At 41.6% G+C, this 25,732-nt stretch overlaps 1 protein-coding gene across 2 annotated transcripts; it reads left to right on the plus strand.

The window, feature by feature from the left end:
- On the plus strand, positions 1-24,602 carry LOC125906169 (AP2-associated protein kinase 1-like). 2 transcript variants are annotated; one of them, XM_049604618.1, is made up of 20 exons: positions 1-1,048; positions 2,370-2,488; positions 4,135-4,243; positions 4,435-4,577; positions 5,184-5,305; positions 5,691-5,772; positions 7,077-7,209; positions 7,368-7,471; positions 7,792-7,874; positions 8,038-8,198; positions 8,934-9,055; positions 9,254-9,625; positions 9,935-10,080; positions 10,174-10,382; positions 10,474-10,563; positions 12,323-12,415; positions 12,818-12,925; positions 13,145-13,315; positions 15,657-15,764; positions 22,211-24,602. In XM_049604618.1, exons 1-20 carry the CDS (start codon positions 886-888, stop codon positions 22,912-22,914), a joined length of 3,342 nt encoding a protein of 1,113 aa, XP_049460575.1. In that variant the 5' UTR covers positions 1-885; the 3' UTR covers positions 22,915-24,602. The 2 variants fall into 2 exon arrangements, with proteins under 2 accessions (XP_049460575.1, XP_049460576.1); XM_049604619.1 differs by lacking the exon at positions 22,211-24,602 and adding an exon at positions 16,138-20,833.
- The last annotated feature ends 1,130 nt before the right edge of the window (positions 24,603-25,732 follow it).

Raw genomic sequence — 25,732 nt, forward strand, 5'->3', positions numbered from 1 at the left:
TCCGTCCGCGCGTCAACAGCAACAGCTAGGATGTTGCGATATCGCTGGCAGCCAAAGATTGCTGTGGTTGCAGAGATTAGGCTGCTGGGTTGAAGCCCCTGCCTAATGTTTAGCTAGATGTCAAATTCCGCGGTTGTTCGCGAGCAGTCTCAACAGACGGAGGTTTTAGCTTCCTGTCGACTCTGCGCCTGTTTGTGTTGATGAACGGCTGCATCGCGCTAATGCGTTAGCTTACTAAAACCCCAGTTTTAATGTAAATGGAAGCAATTAAATAGCTCGACGGGCAGCTATGTGCCATCTAACGGTCGCTTCACTTGACTGAGGATGGAAAGACTATTTCGGGCGACGCTATCAGACAAGTTACACGTCGGATACATCGCTCCCGTGGACATTATCTTCAGAGGATAACCTGGATAACCTTACACGAAATGTCATAGCGCGTAAGTAGCTAGCACTTAGCTAGCTGGGTAATGGCTGGACGAGATGGAGAAGGACCTAATGTTATCATCAGCAGCAGCCGACCATGAACAGCTGGATGGATAGCTAAAGAAATACTTTCTCCGGAGATGCTTTAGCCTCCTGGGTGGTGTAATTCACTTACATAACAGCTAGTCGCAACCGCTCTAGCTATCACCAACTGGCCTGTGTTGGCAAGCAAATGGGAAATTTGCCACCAAAAATCTGGGTTGTCTCAACATCATAAGTGACAAAGGCATCGCTGCATGTTGTGAGGCTGCAGACAGACTTTGCTTGAAGCGTCAGATTTCGTGTACAGCCTGACCTGCGTTATCTATCAGTGCAATAATAAGGTGCACAGGAAACAGGCACTTCATCTGTGTGCCTAGGATTTGAAGCCGCAAACACTCCTCCTGTCATTTCGACATCATGAGGAAGTTCTTTGATTCTCGTCGGGAGTTGGTGAGCTCCGGGCCTGGTTCTGGAGGAGGGGGCAGCAGCTCTGGGTCCAGTCATGCAGGCGGAAATTTCATTGGCAGAGCCTTCACTGTCGGGCGGCACCAAGTCACTGTTGAGGAGATAATTGCTGAAGGTGAGAAGGGGTTGCACAGACCCAGTGATGCTGTGTGTTTGATTTGTCCTCCATCATATTTCCATGCATGTTGCAAGCCAAATGCACGAGTCACAAGACACAGCAGGGATGTAACCTTATGCCATCCCGACAGAAATGATGCATCTATGTATCTTGGATACATAAATGCAAAGTAGAGGCCTGCTGCTTTGCCTCAGCTGTACTCTGACTAACACAACAGCTTCCTGTCTGCTGTTTCATGATTCAGAAGTGTGATTCAAGGAGATGGAGAGGTACCTGGTGCCGAGCAGTAGAGCAGGATCCCTTTCAAAATGAATAAAAGAAGGGTTCGTGTACAGTGCAAGCTGTGCATTACACATGATTGTTGGATTCGTTTAAAAGATAGCAGTGATAGCACTATTTGGCATCAGCACTGAATTCCTGAAGCTGAAGTGGAGGCCTGCACTGTGCCACAACAAAGTAATTTTACCCGTCATTTTGAACTTGGGAGTCAAATCTTTTTGTATTCTTATATTTCTAGAGTTATCAGTTGCTTACAATATATGGTAGTTTTTGTGTTTACAGCAAACATGCAAGTACAGTAACACATTAAATGACACATATTGCAGTGCTTTACATGCCTCAGGTAAAATATTCTTCATGACAAGTGACAAACCAAGACATTCTTCAACTCTATTGACTTTTGATTGAACACAAGCCACTAATCTCCTCACTCAGACGCTGTGGTAATTACGTCTCCCTTACAGTATCATTAGTATCGATGCCCAGCTTCGGCCTCAACCTGCACCCCTGCTCCTACTGTAGGTACCTCATGCAGATTTATCGTGCCACAATGCCACACAATACCATTTCACTCATGTCGAGTTGTAGATGCAGTACAAGCCGCAGTGTCTGCCTGAAATTGATGACTCTGTCACAACTCAACTCGGCAAAGTGAATTTGTGGTCTGAGCTATACCAGATGGTTAGGCCTCAATGTAGGCCTCTACGTAAAGCCTGCAGCAATGACATGACTAATACATAACGCTATAAGGCTGCACCATTTGGTCCTGATTGTCCGTATTGATGCAAGACAACATGGACACAAATTCCAACAGTTGTGGAAGTAATTGGGTGTGAAAATGAGCATGTTAGCTACATTTCCAAAAGCATGATGCCCTAGAAAAACTTGTAAGAATGGTGTGATGCTAGATTTCACCTATGTGGTTTGATTGCAATGAAATCTGGCACTTCTCTTGTAGTGTGCATCTAGGTTTTGGTGATTTGTCTATCATCTCTTTGAGGTCTGACAGTTCGATTTGGTCTCTTTCTCTGTCCTGCAGGTGGCTTTGCAATCGTGTTCCTCGTGCGAACAAATCAAGGGGTGCGTTGCGCCCTGAAGAGGATGTATGTCAACAATGAGCATGATCTGCAGGTGTGCAAATGCGAGATTCAAATAATGGTGAGTTGCTGAGACTAAATCCTTTCTCTGCACGTTCTCACACACACACACAGCTTGTGATTTGTTTCCCATTGGGGTTAAAGCCACATATGAATGCATTTACAAAACAAACTCAAACTCAGATTGTTCCTGACCGTTTCCAACAATTCACACATGCAAGTCCTCTGTTCTGTAAGTTCGGTACACATGCAGCCTGCAGCAGTTTTGTTTGGATGGTGGTATTTATTCATCTGGTTCTTGGTGTGCTTTGTTTTTGTTTTCATAGTGTTGTCTTTCACGTTCTGCTCGCCCCCTGAGATGTGTTGTCAGAGGAGCCACAGGGTTATTTGTATGAACACAGACTCTTAAGGACCGTCTAGTCCCTGATTTTTGTAAGCAGTCGTTGTTGAGATTGGTGAAAAGTTCTCGTTTTAATTGATCCCCTGTGAGGACGAATTTGACAAATGTATTGTCTGACCTCTTGACCTGGTAAAAATGCCAGAGCAGAACTGTGATTTATTCAGTGTATATTTAACACATATGTCATGGTCGCCGCCCACAATTTATATCATCAGCAGTCTTGAAGAGTTATTTCCTTCTTTTGAAGCATTTTCTGTAGCTGAATGCCAACATTCATTGAGTTCACACACAGAATTTCTGCTTTTCTGTCTGAAGGAGCAGTCAGGAAGGAAGGGAGGGAGGAAGCAATGGATGGTCAAATTACAAAAAAATAGCTCATTGTATAAACATTAAACAGAATTACGTACAGTACGTTCTAACAGCTCAGGTCCTATTCTTGCTTTTGAATGACACTAACAGACCCTAACATTTGGTTTAAAGATGTGTAATATTCTTTATTATATGACATGTTGTCTTTACCTCTGTTTCCGTCTCACTCACTCACTCACTCTCTTACACCAGCACACATACACACATGCACACACACTCACTGACAGACAGACAATGCTTCACCTCATTCGCAGCACTTGACATTTTTTCATTACCTAATAGGTTCCTGATTTCAGCTGTCCATCGCAGCTCCCTCTGCAGGTGGTGGACTCACACTGCATCGCAGAACACTGACCAGATTAAATTAAAAGGGATATGGCATTAAAATTCTTACTCACCTCTTTGCAGCAAAATATGTTCCTGTGTCCTTATTTTGTTATGTTGCATAGCATTTGTCTCTTCTTCTTTTTCTGAATGATGAATTTAAAGTAGAAAATCAAGTCAATAAGAAATACGTCCATTCATTTCACCAGTCATGTTATGTGCATGCTATGCAGGGGCTGCAGTCAGGCCTAACTGTTGTCATTGCCTATTATTTTCTCAACTAGTCAGTTAAGTGTTTGGTTCATAAAATGTCAGAAAATGGTGAAAAATGTTGATCAGTGTTTTCCAAACCACAAGATGACGTCCTCAAATGTTTTGTTCTGTCCACAACCCAAATATGTTTAGTTTGCTGTCATATAGGAGTAAAGAAACCACAAAGTATCCACACTCAATAAGCTGGAATCAGAGAATTTTAATCGATTATTAGATTAGTTGGTGTGATTAATTTAATAGTTGACATCTGTTTGGTAAATCGTTGCAGTTCTACATTTTGGTACACACTCTCTGAACAGTGGTGTGTTAATGCTCTTGAATGTGTGTTTGTGTTCTTGCAGAAAGATCTTGTGGGTCACAAGAATATTGTCGGTTATCTTGACTCCAGTATTACTGCTATGGGATCAAGGGATGTATGGGAGGTCTTCATACTTATGGACTTCTGCAAGGGTGAGTGCTGAGAGAAAGATGTGTTGTGGCTGCAGATACACACTTCGAGTTTAAGCACCAGTTTCAGAGTGTTTGGAGCAATATCAGTGTTTTAAAAGAGTAACACACACAAGTTAAGGTTCAGTTATACACCTGTGAGGTTAATTTCCCCTGTCGTGTGAGGCGCTGTATAACTGGATGCTGTTTTGCAGGGGGGCAGGTGGTCAATTTGATGAATCAAAGGCTGCAGACCGGCTTCACCGAGGCTGAGGTGCTGCAGATCTTCTGCGACACCTGTGATGCTGTTTCTCGCCTGCACCAGCGCAAGACACCCATCATCCACAGAGACCTTAAGGTGACACTTTTTGCCACTTCTTTTTTCTGTGTAATGCTCCGCTCTGCAGTGTGGAGGTGAGGACAGGCAGCCCAGGGGCAACACCTACTGTGGATCACCATGCTGTGTGTTTGAAGAGTCATGATTGATATGTTGGTGTGAGCTGAAGCTGTGTTTAATTATGGATAGCTCTAATAGGAGGGGAGAGGAGATTGTCAGCTGTCAAAATATGTGAAATGTCTTTGCATTTCTGCAGAGCGTTGTCAACTGCAGTGTGGTTGTTGCATTAATTTTAAGTTGCTGTCACTCAGTAGATTTAATCCAGGTGGAAACATGACATTTTATTGCAGTGTAGATCTCTTGATTTACTCAAACACCTGAAACGTTTAGGAGTGTGTTGGAGCATAATGAAAGGGACTGACTAAATCTGCATGTCATAATGTGAAGGTGCCCTCACCTTGGTATTTATATTCATCATTATCTCGAGTGTACACGTTGCAGGAAGTGAGACTTTGCAGAATGTGTCAGTTACAGCACTGCACCGCCTCCAAACACAAATTGGGTGCTTTCATGTATAACCCCCATGTTTCTCAGACAAAGCTGTCTGTGTGCGTCTTGTATATCTAGGTGGAGAACATCCTCCTGCATGACAAGGGTCATTATGTGCTGTGTGACTTTGGCAGCGCCACCAACAAGTTCCAGAGCCCACAGACCGAAGGAGTGGCCGCCGTGGAGGAAGAGATCAAAAAGTTTGTGCCTCTTTTCGTCCACTTTGGCTATATGTTCAGCTTTCGTTCATTAGCACTCCCTGTAGGTACGGCTGCACAGAAACCGTCAGCAGTTCTTCATTCATGAGCAGCTTTTGCTGTTATTCTATAGACTCATTGAAATTTTCACCTCATCCTCGTATGGCAGCTCTGCCCAGCGCTGTGAATATTTTGACGCGTGTGCAAAACAGGTCTTGCTTGATGCAGAATGTAATTTGTAATGGATGAAATCACTACTTTCATTAGCCTTTATGAGCACATAATACTGTGTAGGCTGTTTTTATTTCACTGCCACATCAAAATGGGTGGTTTTCGTACCAATTTTGTCCCGTTTTATTCTTGCTCATTTATTTCCGTTTCCTTCCAGGTACACCACTTTATCATATCGCGCCCCAGAGATGGTGAACCTCTACAATAACAAGATTATCACTACAAAAGCAGATATCTGGGTGAGTGCAGAGGGCAGACAGATCCGTAATAATCATGACGAGGGTGCAGAAGAGCTTACAGAGCAGCAACACATATTGTATATATGTATATATTGTAAAACTAAACCATAACCTCTACTGATGTAAAACATGATCAGAGTATTGATTATGGTATACTTTGTTCAACTAATATTAATTATTCATGGTTACTGTATGTTTTACAGTCAAGTTTGACATAGTGACCCATGGGACAGGAGGAAGAGAAGAAATATTAAAGGGATAGTTCAGATCTTTTGAAGTGGGCCCATAGTCAGTATATTACATACTTTAGATGTCGGTCGGCACACCCCCATATCGGAGAACGGGGTAGGAGTACCAACATGGGAACTAAGAAATGAGGAGCTTTGGATCGGGCAGCTGCCAAACGTATTTTAGCCATCTCAAATGTCAATAACAGTTTAGTATGCCATACTCAAAATATTGTTTACTGCTTTACCCTGACGCAGGCAGCCCTTTTCAATGGGGACGCCATTAACAGCTTCCCCATCTATGCTCTCATCAAAGCCACCAGACTCCATTGGGAAAACAGTAATTTTAGCTCACAGAACACAGGAGTTGTTGGTCTACTGCTGCCTCAATCAGTAAGTTTGTATTTGTTATTCTGTGATTTTGGTGAATCTGAACTAACTCTTTTAAATGCTGACGTCACAAAAAAGCACAAACAGACTAATCAGTCAAGGCAGCGGTAGACCAGCAGCTCCTGTGTTCTGTGACGTTAAATTAATGTTTATTCTTAATGGAGTCTGGCCTTGAAGAGAGTGATGTAATGGCTTCAGTTACGTGTCAGAAATCACTGCCTGATGACGAGTTAAAGCAGCGAATATATGCAAAATATAGTGTACACTTAAACTGATAATGATTTTTTTAAGTGACTAAAATATGTTACACAGCAGTACATCGCTGAGCTTATGCGTCTGTACTCCTGCCTGCTTCTCCAAACTGGGGGTGTGCCAACTGACATCTGCTGTAGATAATACACTGACAGTGAGTTACTACCTCAGACAACCCAACTTCAGACTATCTGACCTATTCTTTTTAACCTGTAGGCTTGTCAAGTAGCAGATGTATGAATATTAGTGATTGTTTTTTGTTTAAAAAAATAGAAGTTGTTGACTTTATATATAGTTTTTAATGTTATTCCAGCTTTTATTTACAGAAAAAAAGGATATTTGTTTTGTATTATTGATACTCTTTATTAATCTTCTCCTCTTCTCGTGCCTTTGTCTGTGTTTAATGGCGGACGTGCATGTGATTGTCTTCTCCAGGCGCTGGGCTGTTTGCTGTACAAACTCTGCTTCTTCACTCTGCCCTTTGGTGAAAGCCAGGTGGCCATCTGTGATGGCAGCTTCACCATTCCAGACAACTCCCGCTACTCTTATGATCTTCACTGCCTCATTCGTGAGTCTGTCTTAAACAATAATGAATGTTTTCAACAACATCAAATGCAGTTTTCACAGACACATGCACTTATGGTTGAATATGAATATCTAGTCACTGACTATAATAACTCTCCACGTTTTGAGTCCCACTCTTGTTTCTTCGTGGTGTTTTTTCAGGGTACATGCTGGAGCCAGACCCAGACAAAAGACCAGATATCTACCAGGTGTCCTACTTTGCTTTTAAACTAGCTCAGCGGACCTGCCCTGTTCAGAATGTGAAGGTCAGTCTCCCTCAGCACCGGAGTCAGCTGAAATATCTGGAAATGCTTGGCTTTCTCTCATCAGGGATTGATTTTCATGTCGTATTCAGTAGAATCTGCTATGGGTTGTCTGCCTGAGCGGGTACTTGTCACACTGTGGGAGGAAAATCTGCAGTAATACATCAGCTGCAAACAGTAAAAAAACCTTGTTAGAACTGATGAAGTGCAAGAATCAGGAAGTTTTCATTGTCAAATAGTGTCTGAACCATTGTCAGTGATGCTGTCTTGTGGGAATTTAACATGCATTTCTGTAAATTTCCTTTCTTCCTTCCATTATCCAGAATTCTCAGATTCCTTCTAAACTTCCTGAGCCAATCAAAGCGAGTGAGGCTGCAGCCGCGAAGAAGAGCCAGGCTAAACCCAGGCAAGCATGACCTGCTTACACTGTATCACCATTAAAGCTGTAGTAACACGACATTTTGAGGAAGTAATTAGGTGCCGTCAGTATTCTGATACTCATTAAATAATGATGTTAACACTATTTGCCATGATTAACAAGAAGGCCAACATGCTCCCTTTGTTGCCAGACTGACGGATCCAATTCCCACCACTGAAACCTCCATCACCCCTCGCCAGAGGCCCAAAGCAGCACATACCCAGCCTGCGGCTGGCATCCTACCCATCCAGCCTGCTGCTCTCACCCCTCGCAAGCGGGCTAATCTCCCTGGTGGTGCAGCTCAGCCTGTGGGTATGTACAGCACTCCATCCTTATTCTCCTACTCGTCATAGGACAAAGAAACAGATTTTGAATAAAGATGTGCATAAAGACAGGAGTTCCACAGAATTATAATTAAATAGCTTTCTGCTTGACTTTGTGCTTGGTCTGACAGATCCAGTCAACACACACATTCACCTCTCTTTTATCTGAAGTTCACCCCTTCCCATCTTTATCTGATAATAGCTTCCGTTGTCATCACACCCATGGCCCTTTCCGGTCACTGTCTTCCAACCTACCTGGATAAACATTTTGTTTGTTCCAAGAGCTAAGATTGTCTTTCCAGCAAACTCTCCCAGAGGTCCTGGGCCCCCAGCAAAGCACGTACCTGCTCACCTGTTCCCCAGATCCGTTAATATCTGAACATGTCCATATAAGCCCATGTACTACAGCACCCTCCCACAGCATGCAGGTTAAGACTCATGCAAATTAAATCAATCTAACCACAGGCCCAAAGTGATTATGTAATGATTCTCTCCACACTGCTTCAGCTGATATCAGTTTTTGTACCTGTTACAAATCACTTACCTTTTTTTTTTTTTTTATTTTAATCAGCATTTCACAGATTATATAATCCCCCGAAATGCTCCTGATGCTCCTGTGTATCTTGATTTTCACTGTGTTGCACATCTGTATCAGTATTAAGATTTAAAAATGTTCTATGCTGTTGAGTGATGTGTAGTCTGTGCTCTTTTTAACATCCCACAGGAGTCAGCTTAAACCTCTCTCAGCCAGCTGCAGCTCTGCAGTCACAGAAGGCACAGAGTTCAGTTTTGCCTCTCATCCAGTCACAAAACAATTCAAGTCAGGCTGTGGCTCCGCAGAAGCAGGTACGTACTGACAAATGACACTGAACACACACAGGAGCTTTTTACAGGTGCAAATTAATACAAACTCTGATTTTTCTGTATGAAAATGTTCAAAAAATAAGCCCAAAAGACAGGAGCACAAACTTAGTTAAGATGGTTTCAACCATAACCTTATAAGTGACGACAGATTCTCTCATATTTTTGTGATCGCCGATGCAGCCAACCGCAGCTCCAGCAGCAGAGACTGCAGCAACAACAGCAGCAGCGGTGTCACCAGTCACCAAGGCCGACGTCCAACCACAAGCACAGCCAATAGTTCAGCAACAGACCACACCCACATCCGCGGCCAGCGCCACCTCCCAGCAGGGAGCACAGACTCCGTCGAGCCCGGCCCCTCCTCAACGCCCAGCTCGACGCAAGCAGGCTCAGCAGCCAGCGGCTCAGCCTTCACCCAGCAAACCGGCCCCTGGTCAGCCGCCTATATCTCAGCAGCAGCAGCAGCAGCAGCAGCAGCAGCAGCAGATAACTCAGCCACCAGCTGCTCAGGCTCCGCCCACCTCCACTGAGATCAGCCAAATAGCAGCAGAGACAGTACGTTCTGCTCATTATTCATTTTCTGACAGTGTCTGAACATCATTATCTCTGTAGAGCTGTCAGAATTAATAACTTCTCCTTCCTTTTTATTTGTCTGTAATCTTTTAAGTGGCATGTTGTTCTCTTAATCCATCTCTCCATCACTTGGGAAAGAAATTGATTTTGGGATGAACTGGCCATTTAATAGCATGTCAAACACATTCTAATATTTACACATGCTGTGAGGCTTTCCGTGACCTGTGAGATCCTCTATGAACTGTCTTGATCTTTTGCGTTTGGTCTTCACTCCATACCTCTTTCGTTCAGACTCCACCTGCTTCTCCAAAGACGACTGAAGAGCGAGGCCACCAACGCACACCGAGTGATGCTGCAGCGAGCAGCGTTGCTGGAGTTCCAGTGAGTGACTCCTCACAGCAGCCACAAGGAGCTAATGGAGACGCTGCCCTCAACCAGTAAGTTGCACATGTAGTGAGGATAAGTTCAAGCTCCATTCTTCTCCTGTTTGTTTTATTTATGATATGTTGTGCCTTTTTTTCTCCCTGTAGATCATTTACATCTCAGCCAAGCACCGCTCAGCTTGTACAGCTTGGTATTGATGATGCAGGCCAGGACCAAACCAAAGCTGGAGCCACTGTTTCTGCGCCCAGCGATGCAACCAACACCCCCACACAGCCCGCATGGAACCCGTTTGACGATGACAACTTTTCAAACCTCACTGCAGACGAATTCAAAACTGAGGACAAAAAGCCCACTGGTACATCTATTAATACCACCGTTCATGTGTATATTTGAAGTATTTTAAATATGTTGTAAACTATTAATAACTGTGAATTTCCTTTGTTCAGACCTACCTTCAGAAATTGAGTTATCATCCTCTGAGGCGTTGATACCAGGCCTGCAGGCCTCATCTGTGGCTAATACACCCCAAGATACTGGTATGTCACATTTTTTCCCTTAAGATATGCTACATGAGTGTTTTTCTCCTTTTCTTGCTTCTGCATTTACCTGGACCGACATATGGGCCATATATCAATATCATATCAATACTGTCATATGAGACTAGATATCGTCTTAGATTTTCGATATTGTAATATAATAAGTGTTGTCTTTTCCTGGTTTTAAAGGATGCATTACAGTAAAGTAATGTAATTCTCAGAAGTTACCAGACTGTTCTAGCTGTACTATTATTTACCTTTACTCACTTGGTCAGCATGTCCACATTACTGATGATTATTACGCAAAAATCTCATTGTGTAAATATATTTGTGGAAGCACCAATGGTGAACCCTGCAGTAATATTGCAATATCAAGAAGTATTTGCTCAAAAATATCGAACATCTGATTTTCTCCATATTCCCCAGCCCTATCTGAACCTGTGAATCTCCACAGACCCTTTAGTGACATCATCATAAAGTCATGCTGTCCCCTCACTGTTCATACTCACATTATAATTTTTAAGAGCTTTCATCAAAAGCTAATACTGTTTGTCAGACCGCTACATTTACCTTGTAATGTCATGGTTCTGCCTTAAAAAGAATGTGTCTTTGGACTTTATTATTTCACCTTATTATACGATAAGTGTCATAAAGCCAAAACTCTTAATGAAAGCAGGCAACAAGGGGGCTGGAACAAACAAATACACAATAGGAATTTAATCTTGTAAAACTGTGGAGAAAACATTTTGTATGACTTTAAACTAATTAGATGTGACAACAGTATTAGTTGTTAAAATGTAAAAAAAAAATGGGCCTTTTTTAGCTTGTGGAAACATTTCATTCAGTTTAGTTTAATTCAGCTGTATTTACACAGCCCAATATCATAAACCACAATTTGCCTCAGGGTGATTTACAGTCCATACAACATATGTCTCTGTCCTTGGATCCCCACAGCAAATAAGAAGCCCCCATTCCCAAAAAAGATCCCCTTAAACAAAGAAAAAAATGGAAGACATCTCAGGAAGAGCAACTGAGAAGATGTCCCTCTCCCAGTATGGACAGACATGATTTAATGATTGGTCTTTACAAATATTGGGGGCAACAAATTCCCATTTTTCTAATATAGGGGGTAATATAACCCATCCTGTCCCCCGCAGTGATTGCACACTTCATTCAAATGGTCAACATTTCTTTGGCAAGGTAGCTCAGACTGAGATTTACAGTAAATACAAGCTGATAAGTTGTTCCCCGCTTTAATACCTCACTGTTGTACTGTTGCCACATAATGCATCGTACTGCATGAGTCTGAAGGAGTATAATGTAATATCAACCTGGTAATGCACCTGATCCATTAATCTGATAGTTTTGAGAAGCTTTCAAAAGCAAGTGCCGCCAATGTGCATCACATGAATAAAATAAAGGCTTTAGTTAGAATGAGAGAAATGACGACATTTTAACAATGTTACTCTGTCGATTTTAATGGTGCTGCTGTACTCAGCAAATGTAGCCACATTTTTTTTATGTGTTTCCTTTAACGAGATAGAAAAGTTTAAGAATTGATTCGCTCATATCCTACATAAGGTAGGACTGTTGCTCAGAGTCTCACATAGTCTGACGTTCAGTACCAGCTACAGATAACAAATAAACACTTGACTTGGTACTTGACATCAGCCTCCTCCCATAATGCATTTGTAGTCTCACTGTTAGGCTTCGTAATGGATTAAAATCTTTGCTGTAAAACACTGCTTCTGTTTTGTAGTAGAAAAACCATCATCCATTCTCGATGTGGATTCAGGAGCCTCGCTGCTGGCTGTCCCAGATCCTTTTGGTCTCGAACTGTCAGATGCACCAGGTAAACATCTCTCTCTGTGGATCCATACTATACACACATATTTACCTTTGCATTTTTGTCAGTTGTGGTCAGATTTCTATTATATACATACATAAATATGAATTTAAAGCAAGCTTAAATAAAGCATGTGTCCACATTTATCCATAGTAACCTCAATGAATAATAGAAATGAATAAAAACATTAATAAATAATGCTATGGAAGTACATGGTATAAACATTAGGTACATGATCAGCAGGCAGTCTGGCTCCAAACCAGGTATGTGTTTGTGAACACACTGTCTGTATTCATCTCTCTGTTGTATTTTGCTTTGGGCTTTTTACATTTTATGCCACAGCTGATATTGTTCTTGCACTTTCCCCGAGTACGTCTCCTTTATCACCAATTCTTCGTTGGCCTTCAGAGAAGCTGATTGAAGGACTCAAATCTCCAGACACGTCTTCACTCATGCTTCCTGACCTCCTGTCATTGTCTGATCCCTTCGGTGGCTCTGTGGAAGAGTCTGCAAAAGGTGTGTGTGTGTATGTGAGTGCGTGCAGGAGTGGATTATGTTTTTAAGAGCTACAAAGGTCCTTCAATATTACAGTTTTGTAACTAGTATATGAAACCGAAGTTGGAGGGTCAGTGCATATATCTTAGAATCATGTATGTTTGTCCTCGTTGTACTTGAACCATAACTAAACTTCACCCTCTTCTCTCTCCACCTTTGGCTTCTCCTGACCTGCCCCAGACCCTCTCGCCGCAGACGACACTCTCCTGGGCTGCTCTCTGATCTCTGGTCCGTCCGCCCCTCCGGCAGCGAGCAGCGCCACCTCCTCTGTCTCCTCTGCTCCCACCTCCGCTGCCTCTGCTTTAGATGATTTCAGCTTGTTGTCTGGGGACTGTGCACAGCCTATAGCAGGTAAGCTGTGAGAAACTGAAGACTTCTACAAACCCCAGTGACTCTTAATTAGTGACAGAAGTGTGTCTGCACTGCAGCACCAAGTACTCACAACTATTTAGGGCAAAATGTTGCCACCAAATGCTTGTCAAATTCTTTACTTAAGCTTTGATCAGATATTTTTGATGGTTATTTTTGTCCGTGCTGTGCTGGCTACAAGGAGGTGACAGTGTCTGAGTTTGATTGAGAGTGGCTAACAGGCTGAGCTCTGGTGTTAAGCACCAACAGGGGAAGAGAGACAAAGTAAACCAAACCTGAGCTGCAGGTTAGAAGCCGTACAGTATGTAGACTTTTTTTAGCAGTAGCACCAAATAGTAAGCAGCACACTAACGTCTAACTGAACCAATGTGATATTTGAGGGAAGCTTAGAAGCTGTTTAGGGTGCTGCGGCTGACTCGCTCTGCAGGCTGAGGTGCAGGAGCCATGGATGTGTGGAAAGTTCTCCATCCATGTAACAATATTTTAATGAGACTCCAAAAATGCAATTTATTTTTCCTTATGAGTTTGAATTTCTTAACCACTGGGTGGCAGCAAAAGCATTTCCATCACATTTCAAAGTCATCTTGACAGCGTATGTTATGTTCATTGTCATAACTTCCTAAAGTTTCATCATTAAAGGCGAGTAAATCAAAACTTTCTCCATTCACTATTGTGGTTTTATCTGTGAACAACAGATTGATGGTTCCACATGGATGTTATCTATTTCACATTAATTGAAAGCTTTTTTAAAAATAGCGAAGTTCTTCTTTTGAATGGAATAATTTGTAAAACCGCATCATGTGTCTCAGATTGAGAGCTCCACAGCTGTGGTGTCGTTGTTGGTTCTTGGCTGGTGAGCGAAGGCATTTGACTGCTGTTGACAGTGCCAACTCTGAATCACAGCCTGACTGTGCACCAGCTGCATGATCCTAATTACTACTGATCTCGCCTCATAATGTCTTATCAAACGGGCTTTTTACCACTGGGGAGCTTTCGGTGTGTTACTGCGGATTTTATTAAACAGTTTATCATGGTGACAAAGGTATTGAGTCTTATTGTTGTCGGCCTAAACTGTGGATGAAGTATCTGCTCCACAATGCTCTAATAAAAAGCAGTCATCTTTTTAATAGGCCACAGTGCTCCTTTTCATTTTTTTTGACTCCTAATCTTAACATTTTCTAGCACAATTGGGCTGTCATACTTTAAAGCCAACAACCCATAGGGTGACCACGTCCCGACAAACCAAATGTGGGACAAAGAGTATGTTTGTCCTTGACAATGTGGGACATTATTGAAAATTACTGAGAGTCTCCTTCCACCGGCTTCACCCAGTTATAAGTGCAGTAGTTTCCGGCCTTTGATGTAGCTGCCATTTTTCCATCATATTCCACCTAGATCTATGACTTTGTGGTGAGTTGCAATTTTCAAGACTGACACTCACCTGCACGTGACCCACATGTGCAAACACAGCCCCTGTGATTACAGTGTTCCCTGCCTCTTCATAGCTATTGGATAAAAGACAGATTTCAGAAGAGCGTCCATGTTGCAGTGGTTTTACTTTTGAAAACTTGAGCCAATCAAAACATCTTAATATGTGGGATAAAATTGCTGAGCAGTCCTGTGGGAAAGTGGGAAATCTTGTCACTCTAACACAGTGTTCCTGCGGATGCTTTAAAAGTCTTACAAGGAAATGAATTAATTGATCAAAAATTAAGGCCTGATTTGGTATTAAAATGTCTTAAATCAATCTTAAAGTCTGATTTAAGACAGTCGAAAGTCCTAAAAATGCTAAGACAGGGTGCCCATTAGCTCACCTGGTGGAGCAGGTGCCCCCGTACACAAAGGCCTAGTCCTTGCTGCAGCAGCCAGGGGTTCAATTCCAGCCTATGGCCCTTCGCTGCATGTCGTCCCCCCTCTCTTTCCCCCCTTCACACTAACAACTGTCCTGACAATTAAAGGTAAAAAAACCCTAAAAAATATCTTAAAAAATGCTGAGGCTGCAAGGCAAGGCACACAAGGCCCGGTGTATTTTATTCAAAAAGTTTTCCGAATTCGGCACAATGGGAATTAGGGTAGTGGAATCCCACATGCAGAGTGAGAAACATAAAATCGCCAAGAAAGCCCACCAAAAACGCCAGGTATTTCCAGGTCTATTGACGTTGGTTCATGTTTTTTGTTCCTTAGTGTTGCTCATTATAAAATTTCTTTTATAAATTTCTTTCTGAGAAGCACTAAGAAAGTCTTCATAAGTCTTAAAGCTACTGTAACTTGCTTTTGAGCTGCAGAAACCCTGCTAACAATCCCCCTTTTTTGTCCTCTGCAGACTCGTCTCTCCTGATCTCAGACTTTGAGCCGCAGCAGGCCACAGCGGAGGCAGGCACAGAGGATGAGTTTGATCCTATTCCCGTCACAGGCCGAAAGAACTCCCAAGGTGAGTCTTTACGTTCTTCATCAGGAAGCACAGGTGGGTCAAGTTGATTTAAAGGATTAAATTCACAGTGATTGGCTGTTTATTGAATTTCCCTCACTTGCATGCTGATTTGCTAAATAATGAATGTAACAGACAAACAACAGGATCAGGTGCCTGCACTTTTTTACACCCTCAGACTGTTTTAAAACCAGTAGAGGTAAATGGGTAAACTCTGCCCTCTCTTTCTCTCTCTCTTTCTTTCTCAACCTCTCTCCCCTCCTTGACTGCTGTGTTTGCTTGTTGTGACTTCGCTCCTCTGCTTCTCCCCCCCTCTGTCTGCCTGTATTCGTCTCGTCCCCCCCTGCCTTCCCTCCTCCCTTGTCTCTCCGGCCAGTTTCAGGAGGCCACTCGCGCAGTAACAGTGGCGGCTCTGAATCCAGCCTGCCCAGCTTGGCCCGCTCCCTGCTGCTGGTGGACCAGCTCATCGACTTGTAGGCGGCTCCCCCCAGTAGAAGCTGTAACACTGGATTATAGACTGGCATAGCATAACGGCAATCAACACTGTTGTCATAGCTAGCTTCCTGCAACCCCCCCCTGCCCTCAGCTGTCATCTCCATTCTAGTTCTCACAGTAGAAATCATCCTTCGCCTTTCAGTGCTTCTTCATACCTGCCCTCTCCGCCATATCAACTGCATTATCTGGCTTCTCTCCACCTCTCATCTCTCACCCTCTCACTCGCATCTTCTCTTTGTTGTCGTCTCTGCACATCACGTGTCGTCCATTGGTTCGAAGAGCGGCCAGCTCACTAACATCATCCTTTCTCGAGATTAACCATCCCATCTTCCTGTCAATCAGGATATATTAGTGCTATCCAGTTTGTTTGAGCAATATTGCATTATGTCTACTAGCAAACAATAGAAGATCATTGTTGTAATGTACAATAGGCATAGTTATAAGTGGTTGTAGTTATTATCGTGCACAAGTGAAATTGTCGTCATTTGCCTTTTTTAAATTCTCCTCCCCAGATTTATTTGCACATTTTAAAGTTAAAAACCATGGAAAGCGTTAAACGACCATTCGTTCAAATGAGGTCCGTTTATTTCTTCTATAAAAGGGAAACTTATCGTCATGTAGCCCGATTTTGCACAGTAGCATAAATGTTACCTCCGTCAGGGCTGTTGGATGGAATATCTTCAACAATTTAAAGCTGCTATAGATTAGACTGAAAGAAATTACAATCTGGAAACTAAACAGCCATAACCACACGTCCTGCGAATACCATATATTGTGATGAAGAGGCGAGCAGGAAGGTTTTCCTGATCAGAATAAACATAAGTGCCATAAAATAATCTGTGAATAACTGTTGGCTGGTGGCGGAAGTGTATCAGCTAAACTCTGACTGCAAAACAAAATAAATTACGTCCAACAGATCGTTTGTGGAGCTAGAACGGTGACAATAAGTTTTGGCATCGGAAAAGGAAAAACTGACACTGAAAAAAATTCCACTGAAAAATAAAACACGGGCATGAAAAATTGTTTTATTTTGATAGTTTTGCATTCTGATGTGTTTTTCAGTGACAGTCCTTCGATGTGTTCTCACTCTTTTTCTGCCAGACAAGATTAACATCAACTTAACGACATCACCACGTGCCATATGTGTGTGGCAATGCCTCAGGCTTTGGCGTGGACCGTGGGTCCAGAAGAGTGACATTCTCTCCTTAGTATGTAGACTAAATGTAAATCACACTGTCCTGTCACCTCCCCTTATCCTCCCTCCTTCCGCGCTGAAACGGGGACAGAAAGTTGAAACTGAAAAACGAGTGACATGAAGAAAAAAATATGAAAATTGCCACTGAAAAAGACATCCAAAGGAAAAAAAAATCAAAACAGTATAAATAATTTTTAAAGCCTGTGTTTTATTTTGCAGTGGAACTTTGTCAGTGCCAATGTTTCCTTTTTTTAATGCCAATTTTCTTTTGTCACTGTTCGAGTTCCATAACTGCTCTTATTTTGTAATATTTTGATCTTATTTTTTTAATTTTATCCTCGAGGCAAGCAAGAGATTGTTTTGGACTTAAATGACAAATCAGGGTCATTTAACAGTGTTTATAGCAGTGTGCCATATCAACAGAAAATGCATGAAACCATGAAAATAATTTGAGTAATCAGCAGTAATAGGAAACCGTAGCTTTTACCTAGAAAGAGACCATTCATGACTATTCAGGTGATTTTTTGGCACTAACAGAAACAGTCTAATATGGCATTTTAGAAATGATTTCCACTCACTTGCACTTTTTTGTTTAAATATCAACATCCATTCCGCATTGTGCAATCCTTCCCACATTCCTGTCATTTGTTCTCTCCTGATTTATGTAAATAGATATCTGCAACCCCTGCAGGCTCGTGTCCAGACCATAGAATTGGTTATTCTTCCCTTGTAAATATTAAGTCATTGTCATAAAGCTTTACTTGTGGAAAACATATTGCTTTACTTGTGAAACCTCATATATCCATCCATATATACAGCATATATATGCGATAGATATATGACTGAAAAATGACATTGTTTTCCTGTTAATAAATGTTAATATGAATAGAGTGTTAGAGAATGAATGTAAGAAATAAATATTAGTCTATAATAAAAAAATATCTATGATTCTGACACCATAATCACTGAATAATATTGAAGAATACTCTATATAAATATTTCATTCCTCTTTGTGGAATTGTGTGTTGAGAAAGTTTTTTTTTTTTCTTGGTTATATCTACTCAATTATTGTCAGTACATTAAAATGTATAGATGATTATCCTAGTCTTTGTTCGACCCGGAGATTAGGCTGAACCCCATGTCTTACTCCACCTCCTCTACCGTTGTGAAAAGAAAAGTGAGCCTGTGTTCTGTTTGTTTACACTGACTGATGAAGGATTATATTTTTATTCAAAACCGTCGACAGTTTTCTGGAAACGTAGGAGCTCAACCTCTCGAATCTTGTTTCATTTCATCGCTTAAACTAGAACTTTTTTCTGAGAAATTGTGCTTTGTAAAGCTTTGTTTTGCTTTACCAGCTTTTAGTGATCACAGACTTCATATCAAAAAGCATGGCAGTGTTGTTGAATGTTATGTGTGTGTTGGTATACAGTGTTATGATAAGTATGTGTGTGTGCGTGGAGTCAGAATTGTTGGATGTGTTTTTTCCAGTAGCCTCCTTGTGTTGTTGTTTGCTGCAAATATGGCGACGGTCACGTTGTCATTAAAATCTCTTCTGAAAGCACAGCCCCCCACCCACCCAACCCTAAATTCTCTCAGGAAGTCAGAGCTACATCTGAGAGTTGGATATGTATTGGCTTACTGCTCCCCAGTCTGTCCTCTGGAAGTCTGCGCTCCATATTATAGTTAAGAGAATCTGTCTGACGAGGTTAATGTGTGAGGGGCTCTGTGAAGTGTGGAAAGGTACAGCACTCAGCGTCAAGTCAGTTGTCCAGGGTTTGAAAAATCAGCTCCAATCAGCAATATAGACGTTTCTGTAGGATCAAACAAAGTTGTGTTGCTTCCTAATACAGTGGGAAGAGTACCTCCATCTCTGCGTTTACATTTTGTCATGTTAGAACGTGAATTATTTTTGTGAGCTCTACTTAAAATAGTCCCTGAAGGTGGCAAAGTAATTCAGAAATAAATTAAAATAGTCAGGATTTATTGTTTCTTTTTACTGGTATTGAAGCGTAACAAGAATTGTTTTCTAATACCGTCAGATCGCACAAATCTTAAAGGTTCTGCATGTGACATTCAGAGCATTTCGCTGCCTCTGTGTGCGTTGTAATCAGAGTTTGTCTGGTTTATTGTGGTGAGCCGGTCCGGCCATGCGTGTTTGTTCGTGCATGTGTGTATCCCACTGGCTTGCTAATTGCTGCAGCTTTGCCCTGCACTCATATGGCAGTGATACAGCTGATATCGGAATGGCGTCATTGCAGAAGCATAGCACCCGCCCTCCGCTTACCCCACAGCTAATGTCGTTAGCGCCGTCAGCACTTTTGCTGTAATTTAGCGCCAGTGGCTACCAGGTAACGGTGCTGGCTCAGCCACCTCCATGTTGAGAGCCATGTGCAGACAACTCATACGCTCTGAATTTTGCATAGAGTACCTTTAACTGGTTTTCACATGCTAGTTCGATGTATATGTGTTGCTGACTAACTAAACCGAAGGCCTTCCAAACATCTGACATCAACACCATCTTCATGTAAAATATTTGGTATATTTAGTCGTAAGGTGTGAAGAACAAAACCCAACATTTGCAAAATGTCATAATGTTAATGTCCACACAATGTGAAATTCTAACATTGGTAGACGTTTAAAATTTAAGTTAAAAATTTCATCTACCTAATTTTCTCGCAACCGAAATTTAACAAAAGAGTCCAACGTCTTTATGATATCATACTGACGTCGGTTGCCAACTGGGATGGAGCATAGTTAGTGGCTTATTCACGTTCTTTAATCAGGAAATCTACGGTCATGGGTTTAAACATCTTAATTTCTGTCCTGTTTCAGTTGTATTCGTTAACCCCTAAGATTGAGAGTATTTTAAGTAGAACTCCTGATTTCAGTTTTTAATCACATCCTTTCATCTTGGAAATAAATTTGCGAAAACTCAAAGGAGTGGCTGGTTCCAAAGCACCAGTCTGCTCGGTGTATTTCCTGTAGGTACTGCATGTGCAGCTGAAGGCTTATGTTGTTTCCAATCACCCTCTTTACGATCCATCCTCCGAACAACTCAGTCATTTTGCAGTTACTGTTTGAACCTATGCAACTCTCGAGCTTTCTCCCTGTAGCCGCCAGTGTGCTGTTGTAATCAGTAAAGCCAAGCAGGTAGTGAGATTTAGTCCCTGATGTGAAACAGAAGCCCCTCATTTTCTCTGTTGTTTTGCCAAAAATGAAAGCTGTCGATTATCTGATACTATTGAGTGTTTTGAGACGCCTCTTGTCTTTATGGCCCAAACCTGCGTCAGAGCTGTGGTATCGTGTGCTCCTTCTATTTTTGTGAGATAATTAAAGAATTATAAAGGGATGGCAAATAAAATACAAATGTGAATGTCAACGTGTGGAGTATTGATTGTGAGGTTTTCTTTGTCGTCCAGAGTATTGGTTGATAGAGCTCAACAAAAGTATGTGCAAAATTACAGTAAATGGAAAAGTTTCAGCACTAGGTATATTCCACATGTTAAACAACTTAGCTTAAGTCTGATCTTTAAACTGTCATACTCCACCTTTTTACACAGCCTGTTTACAAGTCTGGAGAGAACTACAATACCTTTATGTTCATGGAGAAAAAAAAACGGTAAAGCCTTTATGTTAAAGAGGAAGCTGCAGGGAGTTTAGCAAACTCTGATAAGATTAGGCTGAAAACTACAAATTTGACAATGACAAAAATCTGGAGGTGTGGAGTCAGAAAAACATCATCTTACCAGACATCTGTAGCTTCTCATCTCTGCTTGAGGCTAGCAACTCTAAGCTGCGTAGCCACTACTAGCATTACACACCTGATCTCAAACCATACTGCTGATGGTGTGGGTGCATTGTGGGTATTGTAGGCACCAAGAAGGAAAAAGACAGTATCTCTTGTTCTGCTGCATTAGCTTTTATCCTTTCTAAAACTTCCATTGATAATTTTAAAGGAGCGCAATGCTAATTTGATGCCAAGCTCCTTTAATTGCTTCTCATCATGCTTGAGAGCAAAGATATCTGCATGGGTGAGATATTAAGGGCTTAAATTATCTGGTAATTGATGTGTTAGCATAATAAAACACTGGAAGTTTAACTGTGTAATGCACTAATCCAATTCTTATTCTGCTCAGGTTAATGCTACTCAGGTAAGACTTTCATGCCCCGTTAAAATGTCAATCAAGTTTTGTTTTTGTATATTTTTGTGACTATGGCTTTACTTTTCAAGAGGCTACCATTTTTAATGTGCCTGAATAAAGGTCAGGGTCAGGAATATACTTGCAGCTGAGCGGGATAGGATCATTTTGGAAGCCTGACTGACAAATCAGCAAATATATCAGATGGTTTGTCCCCAAAGAGAACTGACAAGTTTACTTTTCAGTCGTAAAATGTCCCGCTCAGTACATATCTTGGACACAACTCTGCAATAACCAAATTCAAAATGCTTGTTGTGTTATTTTATTGGGTTTGATCCACTTGAGAAAGACTGTCCAGATCCAACTTTATTGTCCACCAGAGTGGAAAAATTGTATTTAGCTTACCAAAAGCCAAAAGAAAAACGTGACAACAAAGAACAAATATGTTGGTCTAGTCTGAAGCTCATGTGAAGAACACAAAAAACACATTTCTTTCTGTGATGGTAAAATCATAGATAAAAAATGTCTACATTCTGTATCATATGCAAGAGATTCAGATGTCAGCAAAGCTGTCAAGCCTTTATCTTCATATCTTTCTTCCATCTTTCCACATGTAGACCTGCAGAGGGAGCTCAGCAGTAATGTACTGCGAGCCGCTCGGACTGTGGCTCCTGTGCAGCCCACTGAGGAGAATCAATGGCCAATGGTCCAGCAGAAGACTGCTGAGTGTGTCTATAATAAACGCATGTTGCCACCAGATGAGAGGAGCGTGCAACACCATATGATACCAGCTACTTCCACAGGCCTGCCTTTTATACCTGTCAACCAAATATCCCAGTTCCAGCCCCCGAACAGCCCAGTCACCTCTGATGTCTTCCAGCTGGCCCCTTTTAAAACACCAGGAAAAGAAAGCAAGATGGCACTTGGCAGCTCCTCCTTTTCTTCATCTCGTAAACCTGCTGAGACATCAGATGTTTTCCTCCAGGCGCCATTTGGAAAGAGGCAGGAAACAGCCAGATCTGTTCCTACTAACACTCACGTCTTAAAGTCTGGTACACAGCAGATTCAAACCAGCAAACGGTGTCACCTGCTCCAGGTGTCTTCTCACTCTGGTCCTCGGGCCCCTCTTCTGCACACAGAGGCGCCTCTGCTTCAGCAGCCAGTGGCGGTGCACCGGGTCGTCTCCAGGATTGGTCAGCAGGCCGCCGTGGGTTCGGTAGCTGTGGGGCCTCTGTATTCCTGGACGATCGGGGGAAGACCTCTGGATGACCCGTTCACTGCTGCACCTTTCCAGCCAAGATGCTCTCAGGGGAAACCTTGATTTATATCACCATCTCTCAAAACATGCCAAAGCATAGCTTTCTCCTGTAATTTAAGACCGAGACAAAGCAGAGTTCAGTCACAGTATTACCCAAATTTCTAATGTAGTTTTACTCTTGTCGTCATTATTGCAGTATTAAACCAAGTAAACTGTTTAAACTTAATGTTCTACCTCAGTCGTGGGATTTGCTTTCAGTCTGAGCACAACAGTGCATCATGTCAGCACTTTACAGTTTGAACTTGGGCTGAGTGAACATGAAGGTTTGGCCCTGGTCTCAATTCAAACTTGAATTAAGGATATCAAAAAGGGTTTCGTGAAAGGCCCAATCATGTAAGTCACAGTTTTATTCAAATAATGAATAAAAAGAATTTAGCGTGTATCTCAATTATCATAATTGAAATAGGGGTCTGTTTTACCTGGACCTTTAGAAACATTACTCTTTTAATAATAATATTACTCTGATGCTGTAATATCAGAAAACAATAGCTTAAGGATAAAATTGCTGTTCTCAGTTTTAGTCTTTATATTAGAAACATGTCATGGCAGTGGTTGCAGATTCTACTCCTTTGTTGTTGTTTACCCTTTTGTTTACATTTTGATTTCAGATTGTGCCTTTAATAGCAGTTGTGTTATTTTTCCAAAATGGTTGCAGGCGTCTGGTCAATGTTTGGCACAAGTGCTGCAATAGACACCAAATATTCTGCTGCAAGCCAAAGAAATTATTGGAAATAAAGGAAATGTTGTGAAACATTTTCCCACAGTTTGAAGGACAAAAAATATTCTGGCAGTTATTACTTTTATATCAACAGACTGAAAGCTAAATGGTTAAGCTAAATACCAAAAGGCTAGTCACTAGAGAGCTGTACTGGAACCAGTATGATGTATAGATTTGGACGGACTTTAATGATTTCAAGCTCAGTTTACCTGCTTTACTGCTCAATAGTTGTGCTGCCATTTTCCATCACACCGCACCAGTGTTAATGGAGCTTTATTGTTCTCTTGAAAGGATTTTTGAAATGCTAATGTTGTTTGTCTTTGACTTATGTGTTTTAAATGAAACATATCACATCTGTGGTTTAATTCACTGATGTCTTATAGCGTAAGGTGACAGGTCAGAAGGGATTCTCAAGACATAAACCAATGTCATCTTTACTGAGCTGACTTTTAGTAAGTTGCTTTTAATGGTCCTGTGTGTAGGATTTAAGGGGATATATTGGCAAAAGTGGAATATAAAATTCTCAACTATGTTTTCATTAGTTTATAATCACCTGAAATTAAGAATAACTGTGTTTTTGTAACCTTAGAATGAGCCTTTTATATCTCCATATGGAGTGGGCCCTTGTCCACGGTCATGTTATTCCTACAGTAGTTGACAAATGCACATTGGCTTTCATGTTCACACACACACATTCACGTTTTTGCGTTGGCCACTATAGTTCCTCCTTTTCAGTTGGTTGCAATCTGCAGCCTCACCACTAGATGCCACTAAATCCTACACACTGGACCTTTAAAGTGAAGAGATTTCAAATGATGCTTCAAAGTTTGCTTATACTTTGTCACAGATAAGGACGTTTTGTAAACTATGCTGCCTTGCCATGCTAACAGTATTTGTATATTTTATATTATCTGGCTATTAATACTGGATGTTAGGAGTTGTTAGTAAAAATTTAAACTGATTTTATTAAAGGTTTGTAAATGCAATGGCATCCTGGTTATTTACTCACCAGCCAAGTTGGCATAAGAAAATGTTGGCATTGTATGTTTCTGTTAACCATGGTTACGTTACAGTTGTACAATTTGAATGTTTCATATCAGCGATCACACCAGCAATTCAAAAAAGTTCTTCTTTATGAGGTCATCGGTGACATTTCCAGCAGTGATTGTGGCACCAAAACAGGATGTTTTCCTAATCACAGCCAAGTAGTTTTTGTGCCTAAACATAACTACAGGGTTGTGCAAACATAAAGATGCCTTAAGTTTCCAATGTTCAACATTTATTCTGGTGACTGAGCTGCACTCTTAAAAGACACACAGTGTTTGATTTTGTTCCAGGAACTTTGTCACATCCCTTCTTTGCTCCAAACCAAAATCAAACCCTGAAAAGTGTAGGGTTAGCTAGCTAGCTACTGAAGATATAGCCTACTGAATGTATACATATGCTGCCTTTGCTTTGTAATGATTATAACAGTGAAAAAAAGGCCGACCCTGCTGTACAGGAACCAGTAAAGGGAAGCAGTGAAACATTGTTTGACTTCCCCCGGAGATCCCTGCCCGTCCTGCAGCAGAGGTGCCGTTCATCTGCACACACTGCGATGCCACACAGCTGGTTCAATATCTGCAGAGTTTCCCTTTATATTCATTGTGTTCTGTGGCGATCAGCAGTGATGTGGTGGTTCACTTTTACACTGTGATGTGTAGCCTATAGTTCGGCTTTAGCTTCTAACTATCGTTGTCTTTTTAACCTGTTGTTGCTGCTGAGTCTGTTTGACATCCTGGATATATCCTTCAAACACTAGACTGTAGACCCCTCTGTCTGCTTCTCTCTGGAGTCACTGTTTCATTTTTTAAAAAATATGATCATATTTCTTCAGGGAGTGCAGTTAGTGCAGCAGGATGTTGTTGCCTTACGTGCACTGTCGCAGGCTTGTCCTTGAATGTGACACAGGAAGGCCCCAGGTGTAGTCATTCCAGGAAAGCTTTCAGTTTATTTTCCATTTTATTCATACAAGATTATACAGATTAAACAAAATGCAGAGGTAAAATGGAAAAAACACTATAAACACAGGTGACTGACTGAGCCTCCAATAAACCAGCACAA

This window comes from Epinephelus fuscoguttatus, linkage group LG18 (assembly GCF_011397635.1).
Source record: "Epinephelus fuscoguttatus linkage group LG18, E.fuscoguttatus.final_Chr_v1".
Classification (NCBI taxonomy): Eukaryota; Metazoa; Chordata; class Actinopteri; order Perciformes; family Serranidae; genus Epinephelus; species Epinephelus fuscoguttatus.

Coding starts and splice junctions, on each gene's coding strand:
- LOC125906169 (XM_049604618.1), top strand. CDS start 886: ATGAGGAAGTTCTTTGATTCTCGTCGGGAGTTGGTGAGCTCCGGGCCT. Junction 8,199..8,933: donor TGGTGCAGCTCAGCCTGTGG/GTATGTACAGCA, acceptor AACATCCCACAG/GAGTCAGCTTAAACCTCTCT. Junction 13,316..15,656: donor CTGTGCACAGCCTATAGCAG/GTAAGCTGTGAG, acceptor TGTCCTCTGCAG/ACTCGTCTCTCCTGATCTCA.